Below are 18,272 nucleotides of genomic sequence, written 5' to 3'. Positions count from 1 at the left end.
GAGGCAAGGTAAGAAGCTTTCACTGAATCCATCAGAAATTGCTCCCATAAAAGCAAAAAATGTCAAAATAAACATACAGCAGGAACCACTCCCTTTTTCTTATTTAAAAAGAACTTAAATTTTGGTTTTTTTACTCAGTCTTTTTTTTTTAAACATGTTTAAAAGGATATTAAAGATTCAAATTTAAAACTAAATTATATTCCAATATAAACATGACAAATCTTACATTCTAAACAAACAATAACCAATTATATATTGATTCTTGATGTCAACAATTAGCAAATGGAAAAGACAAGAAGAATTAGAAAAAGATACATCATTTTGATTCTAAAGTTATTTATACAAGTAATTTTAGTTAAAGGGATTTTTGCCTTTACCTTCTAAAATTTTATTTTAGGCAAGAGTCTAAAGTGAGAAAAACATAAATGCAAATCAAGCACTGCTTGGTTGTGCTAAAATAATTGTATGAAATATTTTGCCTTATCCTATCCAAAAATCTTTAAATACTTACTCTGAGCCTGCAGCCATTTCCACGTATGACGTTTCTGCTGTATCAACCCCCAATGGGATCACTATGCTCATGACGTTCGCCTCTGATAAATTCGATTACTATGGAGTCCTATGCATTGGTATCCAAAACACTGGGGCATGCCAGCCACAGTGCTCATTGCAAACATCTAAGTGCATCCACAAACCCTGTTTAAAAGAGAAGAGAACAAAAAATTAAGAATCCTCTTCCTGGTTCTAAGAACAGCTACATTTTAACAATTAACAGTAAATAAAACACATGAGGAAAGCATTCTTTATTAAAATATTGATACAAATTAGAATTTGCTCAGAGAGTAAATTCATTTATTTTTCTGGAATTAAGCTATGTGATTGTGATCAAAAGAAAGTTTCTATGTCATAATCTTCCTTAGTAAATGAATTTAGAAGGCCAAAAGAAGGATTACTACTTATATTCCTTAGTGAAGAACCAACAAATATTATTCATTTTAAAAGACAAATAGAATTTCTTACAACACTAGTATCCAAAAACAAGTCTTCTTGTTCAGTGTGATCTAACAATAAACTAACAAATATTGAATATTCACTATGGACTAAGCAGCACCTAAACTTTTACATGGGTGATCTATTTAATTACCACAATGCTTAAATACTAGCAGGAATCTCCATTTTACCACTAAGGGGCACAGCAGCAAAAAAGGTTAATTAACTTAACCAAGTTTGCTCAGTTTAAGAGATAAAACTAGTATTCTAATCAATTCCACTCTCTCTATATATGTATATAAAGGAAAGCTATTTTTTTTGTAATAAAATCAACTGTTTTTACAGTGGTTGATATTTTCCATACTACAGAAATACATGTACATTGAGGGGGTTGGATTTTCCATGTTTTTACAGATCAATAGTAGAGAAAACTAATATTCTTGAAGTGTGACTTTTTAAACAAATTTACCATAGTAACTAAAATATATTCAGTTTCAACATCAATCTTTTAAATCTAAAGTCACTGTATAACACCTGCTATATATATTGTTTGTGAAATATCTACTCAAAAATTTTTCAGCAGTGACAACTTAGGAACAAAACAGATAGAGATAATCCTATAAACAGAAAAAGATCAACAGTCAAAACTGTCCCTGTCATGTTATACCTGAAATAAAGAAAAGCAGTTCTTCAAGTAGTAATTCTTATGTTTATCTTTAATTTTTTACAAGTAAGCTTGAAAATAACTACTCAGGGTTAATTCCTTTTTAAAAGATGATGGAGTTTTATGGGGGAAAATACCAAAATAGGGAAATAAGGTGATAATGGTGGTTTCAATTCTCCAAGAAGGCTAGTCTTTATTGTTAAACTAGGAAGAGCTAATAAATTAGAAGTTATTATAATAAAAATCCTATATAATAAAAGGCTAATATGCAAATTTCCCCCTTAGGAGTTCCACAGCTCACTATGATGTGCAGAGCAGCGTGGAACAAAGAAACCCCAGCTGACAGCCGGGGGAAGGAAGGCCCTGATAGCTGGCCAGGCCTAGGGATCCTACCCGTGCCCGAATTTTGTGCACTGGGCCTTTAGTATACAATAACCAGCAGTTGTACCTAAAAGTTTAAAATGTAAGCACTGAACCTAAGCATCAGGTTCCTTGTTTGTAAAATGGGGACTTATTAGTGTTTCTGTGAAGAAAATAATGAATATAAAGCACTTCATACACTGCATTAAACACATTTAGCAATCAATTAGTGATAGCCACATAAGAAAAGGTGCTCTTATATTATCACACACTTAGAAAAGTTGGACAGAAAACTCTCTAGTTCTCATTTAAAGATAATCTTCTAATAATTTTTTAAAATAAAGTAATTATGGTTCTCTTATTTGCCATGTTTGTTATGGCTTGATCCATCAAGTTAAAATTGTCCTTTAGCCCTAGCTAGTTTGGTCAGTGGATATAGTGTTAGCCTGCAGACTGAAGGGTTCCAGGTTCAATTCTGATTAAGGGCACATGCCTGGATTGCGGGCTCGATCTCCAGTGTGGGGCATGTAGGAGGCAGCCAATCAATGATTCTCTCTCATCATTGATGTTTCTCTATCTCTCTCCCTCCCCCCTCACTCTCTGATATCAACTAAAAAAATATTTTTAAATAAATAGTCCTTTAAAAACAATTAAAGCAGAAGGAGAAAAAGGGAATATGTCCTACCTTCTTTTCTGCACCTGTCACCATATTAGAGTTACTTCACAAAAGCCATATTTATTAACCTGCACAAAGCTATAAAATTATAAAATTTCCGAATGACAAAATATAAGCAATATACAAAACTGTAAGTTTATTCTATTCAACTGTCATTCTATGTATCTTTAAAATGCTGGAAACTTAGACCTAATAACAGAAAACAATTATAATTTTAAAGTGTAATTTCTTCCTCTTGGTAGCAACTAGTTGCTATTTTCTTTTACTTATCTTTTTGTTAAATTAATAGGAAATCTTATATTTTAGATAGGTGCTGTTAAATATCTAGTTGCTTTTTTTTTTTTTTTAAACCAGAAGTACACCTGGCTGTTGTGTCTCAGTGGTTGAGCATCAACCTATGAACCAAGAGGTCACCAATTTGATTCCCGTTCAGGACACATACTCAGGTTGGGGGCTCAATTCCCAATTGATGTTTCTCTCTCATCAGTGTTTCTATGCCTCTCCCTTCCTCTCTCTCTAAATAAAATAAATAAAAACATTAAAGGCAGACAAAAAATGGGAAGCAGAAATCTAATCATTGTGTATTCTTTTAGGTAACTGATTATTTCCAACCTAAAAAAATATTTTTTGAGTATGTACTTAATAGCACACCCTATTTTATATAAATATATAATTCTCAATAAACACTACATTTAAGCTGTTTTAAAACATCAGTAAAGAGTTTGTCATAAGCCGGGACCGGTTTGGCTCAGTGGATAGAGAGTCGGACTGCAGACTGAACGGTCCCGAGTTCGATTCCGGTCAAGGGTATGTACCTTGGTTGTGGGCACATCCCCAGGGGATGTGCAGGAGGCAGCTGATAGATGTCTCTCTCTCAATGATATTTCTAACTCTCTATCCCTCTCTTCCTCTCTGTGAAAAATCAATAAAATATATTTTTAACAACAACAACAAAAAAGAGTTTGTCATAAACCTATTTCAGACAATAGCTTATATTTGTGTGAGTGCTGCCTGTCTCTCAAGCCCTCGTGCAGTTTTTGGAACATAAAAGCTATTCTACAAAATAATGGTGAATGAATTAGAGCACCTGGGGTAAAATTGCAGCTCTGGCCTCATTAATCAAATGGGTTACCAACCTATACAATTAAGTGCTACAAAAACAATTATATGACACCTTCTCCAGAAAAGCGTCTCTCTAAAAATACAGAAGCTCATCCCCAGGACAAAGACACATCACCACATCTGAAACAGAATCACAGACTCCGAGTTTATTCAATAGAGAAGAACTCAGTAATTTGCTCACAAGAGGTCAGAAGACAAGAGGTCATATCTATTGAAACCCTAAGTTGGCAAATAACTTCACTATATCAAAAACTCCATACCCAGGAAACTCGTAGTTTAAAAATCCAGTTGATACTTAATAAAATCATAAATTCATTAGAATCAAATAATTGTGCCTTAAAAAAGAAAGAAAGAGGAAACCAATGTAGTAAGCAGAAAATATGTGAGCTTATAACACAGTATGCATAACTAGAGGAACAACAATTCAATACAATCCAAACAGCACAAAGCTTTCACGTCTTATATGTGAATTAAAAAAAAAACACACACTAGTTATCCAACTGGCAAGTAAAATATATACAAAATATGCTGAGAATACACTGAAATGACAACCTTTACAAAAATAATATAAAAGGAAATACCATTAGATGTCTGGTAAATCTGAGGTCCAAGAAAGAATAAATGTCTTCACAAAACCTGCTATCCAGAATAGACCTAGAAACCAAGTGAACATAGGAATATTGAGCTGTTTTTAAATAGCATAAAATTATAGGTACTTTTGTCAAACATGGCACCTAAAACCAAAGGGACTCACACAAATATAGCAGCTAATTCTTAAGGAAATAAATTTATTCTTTACTTTTTTATACTTATAAAAACAGATTTAGCCAAAACAATGCAACAATACCAAAATAAACAAAACCCTAAGGTAGGAAAAATAAAAGGCAAGGAAAGGCCATTAAATTAGAAAACACTCATCAAAAAAAACCTGAATGACTAAAGCTGCTTTTAAGATGTTAAAAAGTTCAGAAAACAAAATGTACTACCGAAAAGATGAATATGATACTCAAAGGCAGACAGGATGAAAATACGAGGAAATTTTTCCTCCAGCATTACAAATACAAGTGCCCAATCTAAAATAATCTCTTTGAAGAAAGGGTTATTATTACCTTTTTGTCCTTTATAAGCACCTTACACAATGTTTATATTTTCGACATGTATCACTAAGAGAATAAAGAGATGAATTTTGGGCTGAAATTACTAATAGAAATGAATTAAAGAAACTTGAAATTGTAAGGGACCACAAACCAGAGATTTCATTATAAACTAGTGGCCCAGCACACAAAATTCATGCATAAGTAGGGTCCATAGCAATCAGGGCCAATGTGTGGGGTAACTCATGGAGCGATTGCGGGCCACCCACTGGTGCCACACCCTCCTCCCCCACCACCAATGCCAGTTGCCTCTCTCTGCAGGGCAACCAGCAGGGGGCAATAGGGGAGGCCCCCACTGGCAACTACCTTGACTGGCCTGGGGCCTGAGGGTTGGGGGCAGATTGTGCATTGAGCATCTGCCTCCTGGTGGTCAGTGAGTATCATAGCAATGGGTCATTCCACTGGTCATTCCACCATTTGGTTGATTTGCATATTAGGCTTTTATTATATAGGAGGATTATAAATTACTCTGCCCCCATATTCATTTAAGATTTTTATTTCTAGCAGATGACTAAAAGTATAATAAAAATAATACTGATTGATCAAGACCTGTTACTAAGTTACTACCTATGAAACTATGGGCAGGCCATTTCACTATTCTAGGCTTCAACTCAAATGGAAGTAGGTTAGGTTGATAATCTTACAGTTTAAATCTTAGTCCAAATACATTAACAGATTATTCCTGATCATTGAAACAACAAAACAAATATCAGATTCTAAAACACTTTTAAAAAATTGACAACAGAATGAATTAGGTATTTCTCCAACTGGGTTAGTATTAGTATCAGACAGTGCTCCATGAGCACTTACCTGATACTAAAACCTACCTACTGAGGTTATAACTGTTTTAATAAATAGATTGCTTACAATGCTTAATCCTATATTGTATGTATATTTATTATCCCCATTTTATAGATTAAGCAGAGGAGTTAAACTTGTCCCAAGTTCCATAGCTAATAAATAGTAGAATCAGGATTTGCTCCCTAACAGTCTGATTTCAGAGCTTACACATTAGTTTGTCAAAAATTAAAAATTTTCAGATTAGTCAAATATAATTAAATAAATAATCTAGAATTTACACTTAAGGGGGAAAATTGACAACTATCTCTCTCAAAAAGAGGAGAAATTTAATAAATATGTAAGAGTCTCACTCCAGAACATCTGGCACACTAAATGAGAGAGTATTTTCAAAACCCTCTTTGTTTCTTTCCCAAACCTGGTCTACTTATACATGAATCCATTTCACAACAATGTATTTAAACACTACCAAAGTAGAGATAGATGGGTTTAAAGTCTAAAATTTGTGTTTAAAATATTTCAGGGATGGTGCAAAGCACATAATAAAAGAATAGAGATATTCAAATTCCCCAATCTTTTCACAAACAGATACCTCGCTAGTGAACTGAAAGCAACCCTTATATCAAGGGAACCACGCTCCAAATTTGAGAATACCATGCATGCATAAGTTTATTCAATTCCTTATAAACAGAATTATTTGTTTAGCAAAGACTACCTATCTACCCAGTTAAGTTTTAAGTTGGAAAAAAAAAATTTAACTTGGGTCTCTCCTAAACAACCATTTGGTTCCTGGAAACAAAGAAACTCACCAATTCAACTCACACTATTATTTATATAGCAAATAAAATCTCTAGAAAAATCTGTCTTCTTGTAGTCAAGGTTAAAGTTGGTGGAACTACTTGAAAAATGGAAACCTATATATAAAATTAAATGTTCAAAAGCACATTTTCATGCACTAAAAGAGAATTTCACAGTGTCACTATATGGTTTAGTACAATTCCACCCAACTATACCACTATACCATAATGATGACTAATGTTGATGGTGGGCAGGGCTGTGCCTATATGGGGAGGAGGCATGTGGGAACTCTGTACTTTCCATTTCAATTCTAAAGTAAATCTAAAATTGCTCTAAAAAATAAAGTCCATTAATTTTAAAAATGCATGTATGAATATAATATAGGGACCTATTTGGCATTATTTAAGGGGAATACCATTTTTTTTTTTAATATATATAATCCTACCTGAGGACATTTTTCCATTGATTTTTTGGAGAGGCAAAGACAGAGAAATATTGATGTGAGAGAAACACATTGATTGGTTGCCTCCTACACACACCCTGACCAGGGCCCAAGTGGGGAGGAGCCTGCCAATCGAGGTATTGGCAAGAATCAAACCTGGGACCCTGCTGTCTGCAGGCCGACACTATCTACAGAGCTAGTGCAGTACCATTCTTTCAACCAGATTTTTTTGGGAAGGTATTCTAAATGCCAATTCTACAACTAACTTGTATACACCATCTAGCTGCCATGACAGCCTCAAATTAAAATATTTAATTTTAATACTATCCAGTTTTTTAATGCACCACTACTATTTTTAAACATATTTTTATTGAGTTCAGAGAGGAAGGGAGAGAGAGAAACATCAATGATCAGAATCACTGATCGACTGTCTCCTGCATGCCACACATTGGTGATCAAGCCTGCAACCCAGGTATATGTCCTGACCGGGAATTGAATGGTGTCCTCCTGGCTCATAAGTCCACGCTCAACCACTAAGCCACGCTGGACCAGGTCCATTGCTAGTATTTTTTATTAGTATCTGTCATGCCCCAAAATGTTGGAGATCATTAACCTCTGGTGTAAAACCTAGTAAAATGTGGCCTTTTATACAAGGGACAATTCAGTGGTTAAAATCTGGTTAGATCAGAATCTACAGGTATAAATGTACAATATATTTTTCCTACACACATAAAACTGTTCTTAGAATGAGTTTCCTCTTTGTTCATACCTGAGAATAAAACTAACAAAAGTGATTTCATTTTAAAACAGTTACCTATTCCCTTTTTTCACTTGCTATATGGCCCACAACTATAGATCTTAGAATGTATTGTTAAATATACAAATGCAGAAGAAAAAGAATTTTCAAACATACCACACATTTCAATAGGTTCTAAAATTTCAGGTAAAAAATACTGTTATTGCCCTGTCTGATTTGGCACAGTAGATAAAGGGTCAGCCTATGGACTGGAGGGTCCTGAGTTCAAGTCCGGTCAATAGCACATGCCTGTTTGAGGGTCTGATCCCCAGAAGGGGGCATGCAAGAGGAAGCCAATCAATGATTCTTTTATCACTGATGTTTCTCTTCTTTCCTCTCTGAAATCAATAAAAATGTATTTTTTAAAAAAAATACTGTTATCTACATGAGTTACTTTTAAATTGTGCTCTCAACAGTCCTGGGAGAGTTGGGGATTGAGATAGTAGGAGAAAACAGAGTCAGAGAAGTTAACAAAAGAAAATGAGAGACAACATGTTCTTTATTTTTTTTTTTAATATATTTTTATTGATTTCAGAGAGAGAGGGAGAGGGAGAGATAGAAACATCAATGATGAGAGAGAATCACTGATTGGATGCCTCCTGCATGCCCCCTTCGGGGATCGAGCCAGCAACCTGGGCATGTGCCCTTGACCGGAATCAAAATCAGGACCTGTCAGTCCACAGACGCTCTATCCACTGAGCCAAACCTGGCCAGGGCAACAACATGTTCTAAAAGGAATATTTTGAAGCTGCATATTCTATGTGGTAACTACCAAATAAGAAAATAACATTAAAAGGAACATTACTTAGCAACATAAAAGGAACAAATTACTGATAGATGTAACACCTTTGATAAATTTCAAAGAAATTATGCTGAGTAGGAAACAAAAAAAACAACAACTACAAAAACACTCCCCAAAGGTCACATACGGTATAATTCCATTTATATAACATTCTTGAATGACAAATTATAAAAAGAACAGATTAGTATAAGAGGGCAACACTATGGATCCTTGTGGTGATGAAACTATTCTGTATGTTAATTATGGTGGTGGATACAGGAACTTACAGGTGACACACACACACACACACACACACACACGTAAAAGTTAAAATGGGGACACTTGCGGCGATATGGGAGGGGAGTGGACTGACTGTTCTCGGGGAAAAGGGGAGTGGTGGATGCGGGAAGAGACTGAACATAAACTGTGCACCTATGGATGAGGACAATGGGGGATAGGGAGGGGGCAGAGGGTGGAGTGGGAACCTGGTGGAGGGGGGAAGAAATGAGAAACCTTTGTAATAATATGAATAAAGATTGAGTTAAAAAAAATAAATAATAAATAAATAAATAAATAAATAAATAAAATGGGGACACTTGAACAAAAATGTGTGGATTGTATCAATTTCAATATTTTGATCATGAGAGCAAAATAGAAACAGAGGCATGGATACATAGTACAGTCTGACAGTTGTCAGAGAGTAGGGGAGTTGAGAGGCTAGAAGAGATTAAAAAAAAAAGCGTGCTTGCGCGCGCGCGTGCGTGAGTGTGTGTGTGTGTGTGTGTGTGTGTGTGTGTGTGCGCGTGCGCGCACACACACACACACACACACACGCACACCCACACAACACATAGACACATATTCCCTCTAGTAATAGCCAGAGGAAAAGGGGTTGCAGATAGGTGGAGGTGAGCAAAGGGAGGATAAATGGGGACAGAAAGAAACTCTGTTTTGGGAGATAGGCGCATGATGCAGTGTGTAGATGATGTTTTATTGAGTTGTATCCTTGAAAACTATAACGTTTTGTGAAGCAATATCACCCCAATAAATTCAATAAAAAAAACAAAAAAATCTGGGCAAAGAAAAACAAATATTCTAGTCATGAAACTGTATTACAGTTTTACAAGATGCTATCATCATTGAGGAAAACTGGGTAAAGGATACATAGAATTTCTCTGTATTATTTCTTACAACTGCAGATGAATCTATATTACCTCAAAAATACACAGTTAATTTTATAAATTGCATTAAAATGGTGACCTTCAAATTTTGAGTATTTACAGAAACTTTCCTAAGATCTAATTGTACACAGAAATCTAAGCATCTATTTTGTTCTAGAATGGAAAAAAAAGCTGTTTTAATATCCTAGTTTTCTCAGTGATTGCTAGTGTCAACTTGATGTGTTGTGTTAAGGAGGCCACAGCCAGGTATAATGAGAGAAGGCCACAAGTAATGTCTACTAATGTGCACAGTAGGCGTTTGTTCCTCATATTTGCTATGACATATTTTTCTGTCTGTGGTTAAACAGGGTTGTAAGGGTATGTTCCTGCTTGCGTATCAGTATATCATCCACATACCAGGTAAGTTGCCCTTGACCGGAATCAAAACTAGCACCCGTCAGCACACAAGCTGACGCTCTATCCACTGAGAATAGTTTGAAACTTCACAGGCTAAAAGAAAATAATTACTGACTCAACATGTGATGTAAAAAATTAATTTCATTGGTAAATTCCATTTGTCCAAAGGAAGAAAATAATACTCTTCCAAAAAGTAGTGTTAAAGTCTGTGTAACAAAGCTCCTGCATTTCTTTTTATTCACACATATAAATTATATTTTTATTGATATTTTTAGAGAGGAGAGGGAAAGGGAGAGAAAGAGATAGAAACATCAATAAGAAACATCAATGGGCTGCCTCCTGCATGCTCTCTAACTGGGTATGGAGCCCATAGAACACAATTGGATCACATAGACGGGGGAAAATGAACAGTGGGACCAACACTCAAACCAATAAGTCACACCAGGCAGGCACCGCATATATATTTTATAAACTAGTAGACTATTAAATTGGTTCATTCTTGCTTTTATTTTTTGTTTTGTTAATCCTCACCTGAGGATATGTTTTTCCTACTGATTTTTAGAGAGAGTAGGAGGAGGAGAGATAGAGAAAGAGAACCGTTGATTGGTTGCTTACCACCAGTGCTCACTGGGCCTTAGTCCTCAGGCCAATGCTCTATCCACTGAACCAAACCAGTTAGGGCTTGCTTTATTTTATTTTATTTTTAGCATTCAAGTAAGTATTTTATCAGATAAGGCAGCCTTTTTGACTAAAACAAAGTTGGAAATATTTTATTCAATAACTAGAGGCTCAGTGCATTAAATTCATGCACTTGGGGGGAGGGGGCTCACCCCAGCCTGTGCCCTCTAGCAGTCCGGGAAATCCTTAGTGCTGCCACTGATGAGCTCATCAGCCATGAGCCATGCTCAGGGCTTCTGGCTGAATGGTGCTCCCACTGTGGGAGTGTACTGACCACCACGGGGCAACTCCTACATTGAACATCGCCCCCTGGTGGTCAGTGCATGTCATAGCAACCTATCGTACTGTCATTTAGTTGATTTGCATATAAGCCTTTTATTATATAGGATTCTTTATTCTAATCTCAAATAAAATAATGTATTCATTCTCCAGAATTAAAGATTTCTTCAATCACTTTTTTTTTTTTTTTTTTTTTTTTTTAGAGAGGGAAGGAGAGTGATAGATAAACATTGATGAGAGACAAACATCCACTGGCTGGTCCTGCACACCCCTTACTAGGGATCAGCCTGCAACCCATACAACCTCTTGGTTCATGAGTCAATGCTCAACCACTGAGCACCACTGGCCAACCATATCACTAGTATGAATCATTTCTTTTAGAATAGAGCCTGGCTTGTATGGCTCAGTTGGTTGAGCATCATCCCAAGCATCCACAGATCTCAGGTTCCATTCTGGGTCAGGGCACATGACTGGGTTACAGGGTACATCCTCCAGTAGGGGTGGTGTAGGAGGCAGCCGATGTTTCTCACACTAATGCTTCTCTCTCTAAAATCAATAAAAACACGTTTTAAATAATAAAAATAATGGACATCAAGTCCAATTAACAGGAATTGAACAAAACTTTCTGATCCATCTACATTTTATCTCAGACATGGTCTACCAAAATAATTCCCTAAGTGGTCTTTCTCCCTATTTGCACTTGAACTTTAAACCAGTGGTTCTCAAACATAGATCTATGAACTGCTACTTTTCATATATCTGGGGTTGACAGTTGAAAATGACATTTCCCTGCCTTAGGTGGTTTGGTTCAGTGGATAGAGCACCAGTCTGCAGTCTGAAGGATCCCAGGTTCGATTCCAGACAAGGTCACATGCCTGTGTTGCAGGCTGGATCCCTCTTAAAAAAAGCAGAGTAGCTCACAGTACTAACAGTCAAGTTCCTAATCTTAGAACTTATCAGGTTACCTTATTCCATACTAATATTCCAATATATGAATTATGCCAGTCTCTTTCCTATTGTTGGCATATCCTTGCTCATCCCCTTCAAATTTTCTAAAGTTATTTTTCTTTATTTATATCCATCCCAGAAACAAGTATCTTATTAAATCTTCAAGGATCACTTAAACACCAATGCTTCCTTGAAGCCTTCTTAACTTCCTAACTCACAAACATCTGACCAGGTTAACTAAAAAAAACCTGTTCTAGCTATAAAACTTATCCACCCCACTAATCTCTTCCCTTTGTAACCTCCTAAAAAATGTATTATATTTTTTAACCACTTGTTTATATTTTTGAAACATTTTGAATCAGCTGTTAAACACATAACTTGCACAATTAAAATATCTATTTCACCCTACAACAAGCACTAAGATAGTTTACATATTAGCTCTCAAAGACCACAGTGGCTAAGATACTGCTTAAAAACAAAACACAGCCGAAACCGGTTTGGCTCAGTGGTAGAGCGTCAGTCTGCGGACTGAAGGGTCCCGGGTTCAATTCCGGTCAAGGGCATGTACCTTGGTTGCGGGCACATCCCCGGTAGGGGGTGTGCAAGAGGCAACTGGTCGATGTTTCTCTCTCATCAACGTTTCTAGCTCTCTATCTCTTTCCCTTCCTCTCTGTAAAAAAATCAATAAAATATATTTAAAAAAAAAAACACCCAATACAAAACACCTGCCACTTTACAATGTTAGTGATTGATTTCCTTCTGGAAACATTTTTGTGTTGTTTTTTTTTTTCTTATTGCTTCTCTTTCCCTTATTATGCTAAAATGTAGTTGGCCCTCAAGGCACAATCCTCCCCAATATTACTCTCCATCCATCTGGTGTGTTTTTTTTTTTTTAAATCCTCATCCAAAGATATGTTTTTTATTAACTTGAGAGAGAGGAAGGGAGAGGGAGAAGGTAAAGAGGAGAGGAGAAGAAGGGAAGGGAGGGAGAAATATCAATGTGAGAGAAAAACATCACATTGATTGCCTTCCTTACACTCCCCCATCCAATCCTCCCTCCCCTGCCCCAGAGCCCCAGACTGAAGATGGAATCTGCAACCTAGGTATGTGCCCTAAAATTGGGGCAGGCTGGCCGGATCCCACCTGTGCACGAATTTGTGCACCAGGCCTCTAGTTTAGAGATATTAGCCAATACAGTCATCAGTTACTTCACTTAGGAAGTATGTGCAAAATCAGCAAGCCAAAATTAGTAGCTATCATGATACTTTCACATAGAGGGCATTTAACTATTTGCCAGTAAATTAATCTAGTTTATATTAGAATGGTCTGACAGAAGAGAACAATTTAAATCTCACAAGATAACAAAAGTTATTAAACCTTGACATTTGAATGTATCTGTTAGATTCCAGATAAAACCATCATTACATCTAAATATGGTCTCCACTGGACAAACCGCAGTTAGATTCTACAAAAGAATTTTTAGATTCCAAAAATACTAAATGATAAAGGAAGTTACAGAATATCATATGATCCATCCCCTTTTAGTTAAAAAAAAGAAAAAGAAAAAAAAAGAAAAAGAAATTTATATATTAAAAAACAGGGATTAGGAATCTGTGAGTTCATCAAAGTCAAACCATTAACCAAAAATCATAAAAAATTATGATTTTTGGTTTTAGAGTATTTCAAGGCAGACAATCAATTGGACACTTGTGGAGCAATGTGAATGGAGACTTCCAGATTTTTATTATTTTTCCCCATAATCTTTTAGCTATCTTACCCATACCTAACTTAAAAAAAAAAGACACCAATTATTAAGTGTTTGTCTTACCCATACCTAGCTTTTTAAAAAACAAACAAAAAATAGTCACCATTTATTAAGTGCCAGGGTTAGATACTTTACCTAATATCATGAATCACAATATCCCTACACTGCCATCCTAATCAGAAGCTTACAGATACTTAAAAACAACAATTTTCTTCAGCAATTAATTTAGTTTTTCAAAGCATTTAACTTCATTTTCATTTAAATAATTCTCTTCACACTCATACCACTGGTTTATGTAATATCTAATTAAATAATATAAACACAATATAAGTACAATAGGATAAGTCAATTTAGGAACAATCATATGACTTTTATAAGCATTCTATTCAACAGTGGGAGCAGCAAAGATTAGTTTGCATCATCCAACATGCAATGGGCATTAGCGTTTTTGTTTTTTTTAAATCTTAGAGCCAGGCATCAAACCCAAAATCTAGGTATATACCCTGACCGGGAATCGAACACACTCCAACCAACTGAGCCACCCGAGCCAGGGCAGGCATTAGTATTTTTAAAAGAAAGAATATTTAGTCGGGCGAGCATGGCTCAGTGGTTGAGTGTCAACCTATGAAGCAGATGATGGTTTGATTCCGTCAAGGCATATAGCCCAGATTGCAGGCTCAATCCCCAGTGTCGGGCGCTCTCATAGTTGATGCTTCTCCCTTCCTCTCTGAAATCAATAAAAAATATATGTATTTTTAAAGGAATATTAATCCTGTAGTTTGGTTAAATGAAGGGTAAGGAACTTCCACAGTTTTTACATAAAGCACTATAGGAAAAATATATAAATACTATAAATAGAGATCACCTCAGTGTTAGGGTCACTGAAGGAGGTATGCACAAAGCCAAAAATGGTAAGAATTTTAAGTTTATTACATCATCTAGAAAATTAGATGGTCTGGATACTGCTCTAGGTGCCAGGAAATGAGCTAATGAAATTAAGTTGCTTGTAAAGCATTTAAATGAGCTAGGCCCTAGCAGTGGTCCGCAAACTCATTAGTCAACAGAGCCAAATATCAACAGTACAATGGTTGAAATGCCTTTTGAGAGCCAAATTTTTTAAACTAAAACTTTTTCTAACGCCACTTCTTCAAAATAGACTCGCCCAGGCTGTGGTATTTTGTGGAAGAGCCACACTCAAGAGGCCAAAGAGCCACATGTGGCTGGCAAGCCACAGTTTGCCGACCATAGAGCTAGGGCAAACTAATCAAGGGTGGAGTAGTCTTCTTAAGCAACTGCATTTGATTAATGAGTTCTGTATTGTTATTACCTTGCCTAAAATTAAGTCCTTTTTTTTCTTCTTTCTTAATAAGGATGTTTATTAAGGACATTTCTAGCCCACAGTTAAGGCTCATACTCTGCTCTATAATCCACTGTCAGACCTCATCCCCATTCAATGTAAATGACATTAGGGAGGCCGGGCCACAGGTAGATTCTATTAATCCATAGTAAGAGGTCCCTCCCATAGTCAGGTACAGCTATACTTGGGGGATGAAGAAAGTAATCCTTTGATTAAAACATTCCTTTATATCCTGCCTCTAACTCCTTCTTACCTTTTAAGACCCTGGGTCAAAGGGCCAGCACCATAATGTGGGAGTAAAAAAGTTAGTTTAGTCTTTTATAAGTATCAACAGAAAGCTATGATGGTTTTCAGATTACTTGAATTTGAATTCTTGAGCAGTCACTCCTTTGCTATGTTATCCTCAGTCTCTCTAGGCCTCTCCTGAAAAAAAATGGGTTAAATATCTACCACCGAGTTTCTGTGTAGACTAAATAAAATATGTAAGTACATAAACATACTGTAGATATTTATTTATGACAGTTGTCTTGCCTCTTAAAAAACGTATAATATGTTTTTACTGATTTTTAGAGAGGAAGGGAAAGAGAGTTAGAAACATTGATCAGCTGCTTCCTGCACTCGCCCTACTGGGGACTGAGCCTGCAAACCAGGCATATGCCCTGATTAGGAATCAAACCGGTAACCTCTTGGTTCATGAGTCGATGCTCTCAACCACTGAGCTACACTGATTGGACTGTCTTGCCTCTTAGAATGAAAGGCATGAAGTTGTTATTCAATCCAATCATAATTAAATCAATTCTAATCACAATACTCTTGATCAATAAGGCCACTCAAATGGTGAGAAAATGGCAGGTCTATTACTGTTCTGAAAAGTTATCTTAATATTCTACACATATTTAAAATATTTACTATAAAAATCTTAAGTCTAAAATAAGAGTGCTTTAATACCTAAGTATTTAACAACCCACAAAGTCAGGAAAAGATCACAGTGATTAAAAACACACACAAATACTTTCAATGTTTAAACCATTTACTTCTACAGCATTTTCCCCAGTCCTTTAATTACAAGACTTACAGTATTCAAAGATACACTTTTTCCTCTTTATATATTAATAGAAAAACAAAAAACTGGAAGTTTATTATCTTATTATGCATCTTGTTCAAAACAGGCTTTTAAAGTAGCCTATCTTGCACAAGGCATATAATCACTGAGAAAATTTATAAGGGAAAAATAAAATGTCAAAAATGAAGTTAGTAATTACAATGAGTGCTATAAGTGACCAATATATCTTTTATGAGACGAGCTACACCCTCTTTCACTTTCAAACTTCATTTAAAGAACTTTCTATGAAGAGGTTATATGTTAATAGAAAATAATCAACATGTACTGAGCTAACTGGACATTCTTATTAAATACTTTCCTCCCCCAAATCCTTAAGGAACCATTTACTTTAGGAAGTAAGAAGTGTAAACTTTCAATTGCCTGTAATTGATAGTTTAGGCTGAATATCAGAAGAAATCTCTTTTTAAATATCAACCATCACTGTAGATTAAATTTAAACAATATCACAGTATCTCAGATTTGTAGTCTGAAACTAATTACACAAAGAACTCTTGTCTTTTGGTACAATCATGCCATTTCCATAATTCCTTGGAATTTGAAGTTAAAATTACCAGTTTTAACTTGGAATTCAAAATCAGGCAATTACTGCATTACTGTATAACTAATATATTACTACTAACATATAGCAACTAGATTATAATACACCAAACAATTATAGGCTAAAATTTAAAAACTCTACAAACTGATCTATATATATAAAAGCCCAGTAACCTGAACAGCAGAACAACCAGAATGACCGGTAGCTATGACGTGCACTGCAGTAGCTGACCAGCCTGATCAGGGCCCCAATTGGCACTCCCTCCCCCTCTCCCCCCTCCAGCCAGCTGGGTCCCTGATTGGCTCCCAACACCCTAATCAGGGACAGGACCAGCCAGCCAACCTCCCTCGTCCTGTCCCTCCCACCTCTCCTGCCAGCCCAGAGGGGGTATGAATTAATTAAATTATGTGATCAGAGCTAACACCCAGCATCTTGGAAACTTTAGGGATGAGAATCAGACTTTTTTTTTTTTCATAAACAACTAGAGCTCTATGAATTTTACCCAAATTAACTAGTTGAACTTTCAAAACTACTCCATAAGGTAGACTATTATCTCCATTTTGTAAATAAAAAAAACTAAGGCACACAAAGGTAAGTAACTTGCCCAAGGTCACACAGCAGTGCAACCTGCTTTGAGTGCAGTAAAACAAAAGCACTGTGGTCCTACAGTTTCTGCTCTTAAACTCTTTGCAATACTGTCTCTAAAGAAGTACTGTTTGAGTTTTTTAGTAAGTTCTTTCATAATCTAAAAAATGGGGGAGGGAGGGCAGAATTATCATGTCGAATATGTCACTTCCTAAAGCAGATATTTCAGTAGTTTTCCCAGAGTCCATACTCTTATCCTAGCATTCATGGCTCACCACAACTTAATTCAATTTGTATTGATATAATTCCAATCCAAGACTTTTTTTTTAACCAAACAGCACACGTGTTGTGGAAACCAGTACATCAGATCATCTTAAACTGGGAGGTACAGAAGCACTAAATATATATATGGTCTATCATAGGGGTGTTGAACTCAATCAGAGAAGGGGCCAAAATCTAAAATCCAGCCTAAATCGCAGGCCGAATGGTTTACTGAACAGTCATAAATTGTCATTGTGATGGAAACGCAGAGGAGTGCAGTGATGACAGCGTGGTGCGGGCCACATTGCAAGGCCTGGCGGGACGGATTTGGCCTGCTGGCCTTGTGTTTGACACACGTGGTCTATCACATGATATTGCACAAAAAAACAGTGTTTCCTTTATTCAGAGAATCCAAAAATAGTGTCTCAAGAGGGGAGTCGCTGAAACCGGTTTGGCTCAATGGATGGAGCGTTGGCTTGGGGACTGAAGGGTCCCGGGTTCGGTTCCAGTCAAGGGCATGTACCTTGGTTGCGGGCAGATCCCTGGTGGGGGGTGTGCAAGAGGCAGCTGATCGATGACT

The 18,272-nt window shown here is 36.3% G+C and overlaps 1 protein-coding gene across 11 annotated transcripts in view; it reads right to left on the bottom strand.

Annotated features, from left to right (window-relative positions):
• KMT2E (lysine methyltransferase 2E (inactive)) overlaps positions 1-18,272 on the bottom strand; it is an 86,961-nt gene that overhangs the window by 58,588 nt on the left and 10,101 nt on the right. For 8 of the 11 annotated variants that reach the window (XM_036429664.2, XM_036429668.2, XM_045578535.1 and 5 more), the window contains exons 2-3: positions 4,394-4,466; positions 512-696 (exon numbers count right to left, since the gene is read on the bottom strand). In XM_036429664.2, the coding sequence (XP_036285557.1) occupies positions 512-582 (71 nt within the window). In that variant the 5' untranslated portion in view covers positions 583-696; positions 4,394-4,466. Of the gene's footprint in view, positions 1-511; positions 697-2,102; positions 2,125-4,393; positions 4,467-4,921; positions 4,983-18,272 lie in introns of those variants that run through there. The other 3 variants (XM_045578533.1, XM_036429667.1, XM_036429666.2) reach the window with 3 other exon arrangements.

The sequence above is a fragment of the Pipistrellus kuhlii genome, unplaced genomic scaffold (genome assembly GCF_014108245.1).
Source record: "Pipistrellus kuhlii isolate mPipKuh1 unplaced genomic scaffold, mPipKuh1.p scaffold_m20_p_10, whole genome shotgun sequence".
NCBI lineage: Eukaryota > Metazoa > Chordata > Mammalia > Chiroptera > Vespertilionidae > Pipistrellus > Pipistrellus kuhlii.
Note: the sequence above shows the minus strand (reverse complement) of the source record. Positions and strands in the feature narration are given on the sequence as shown.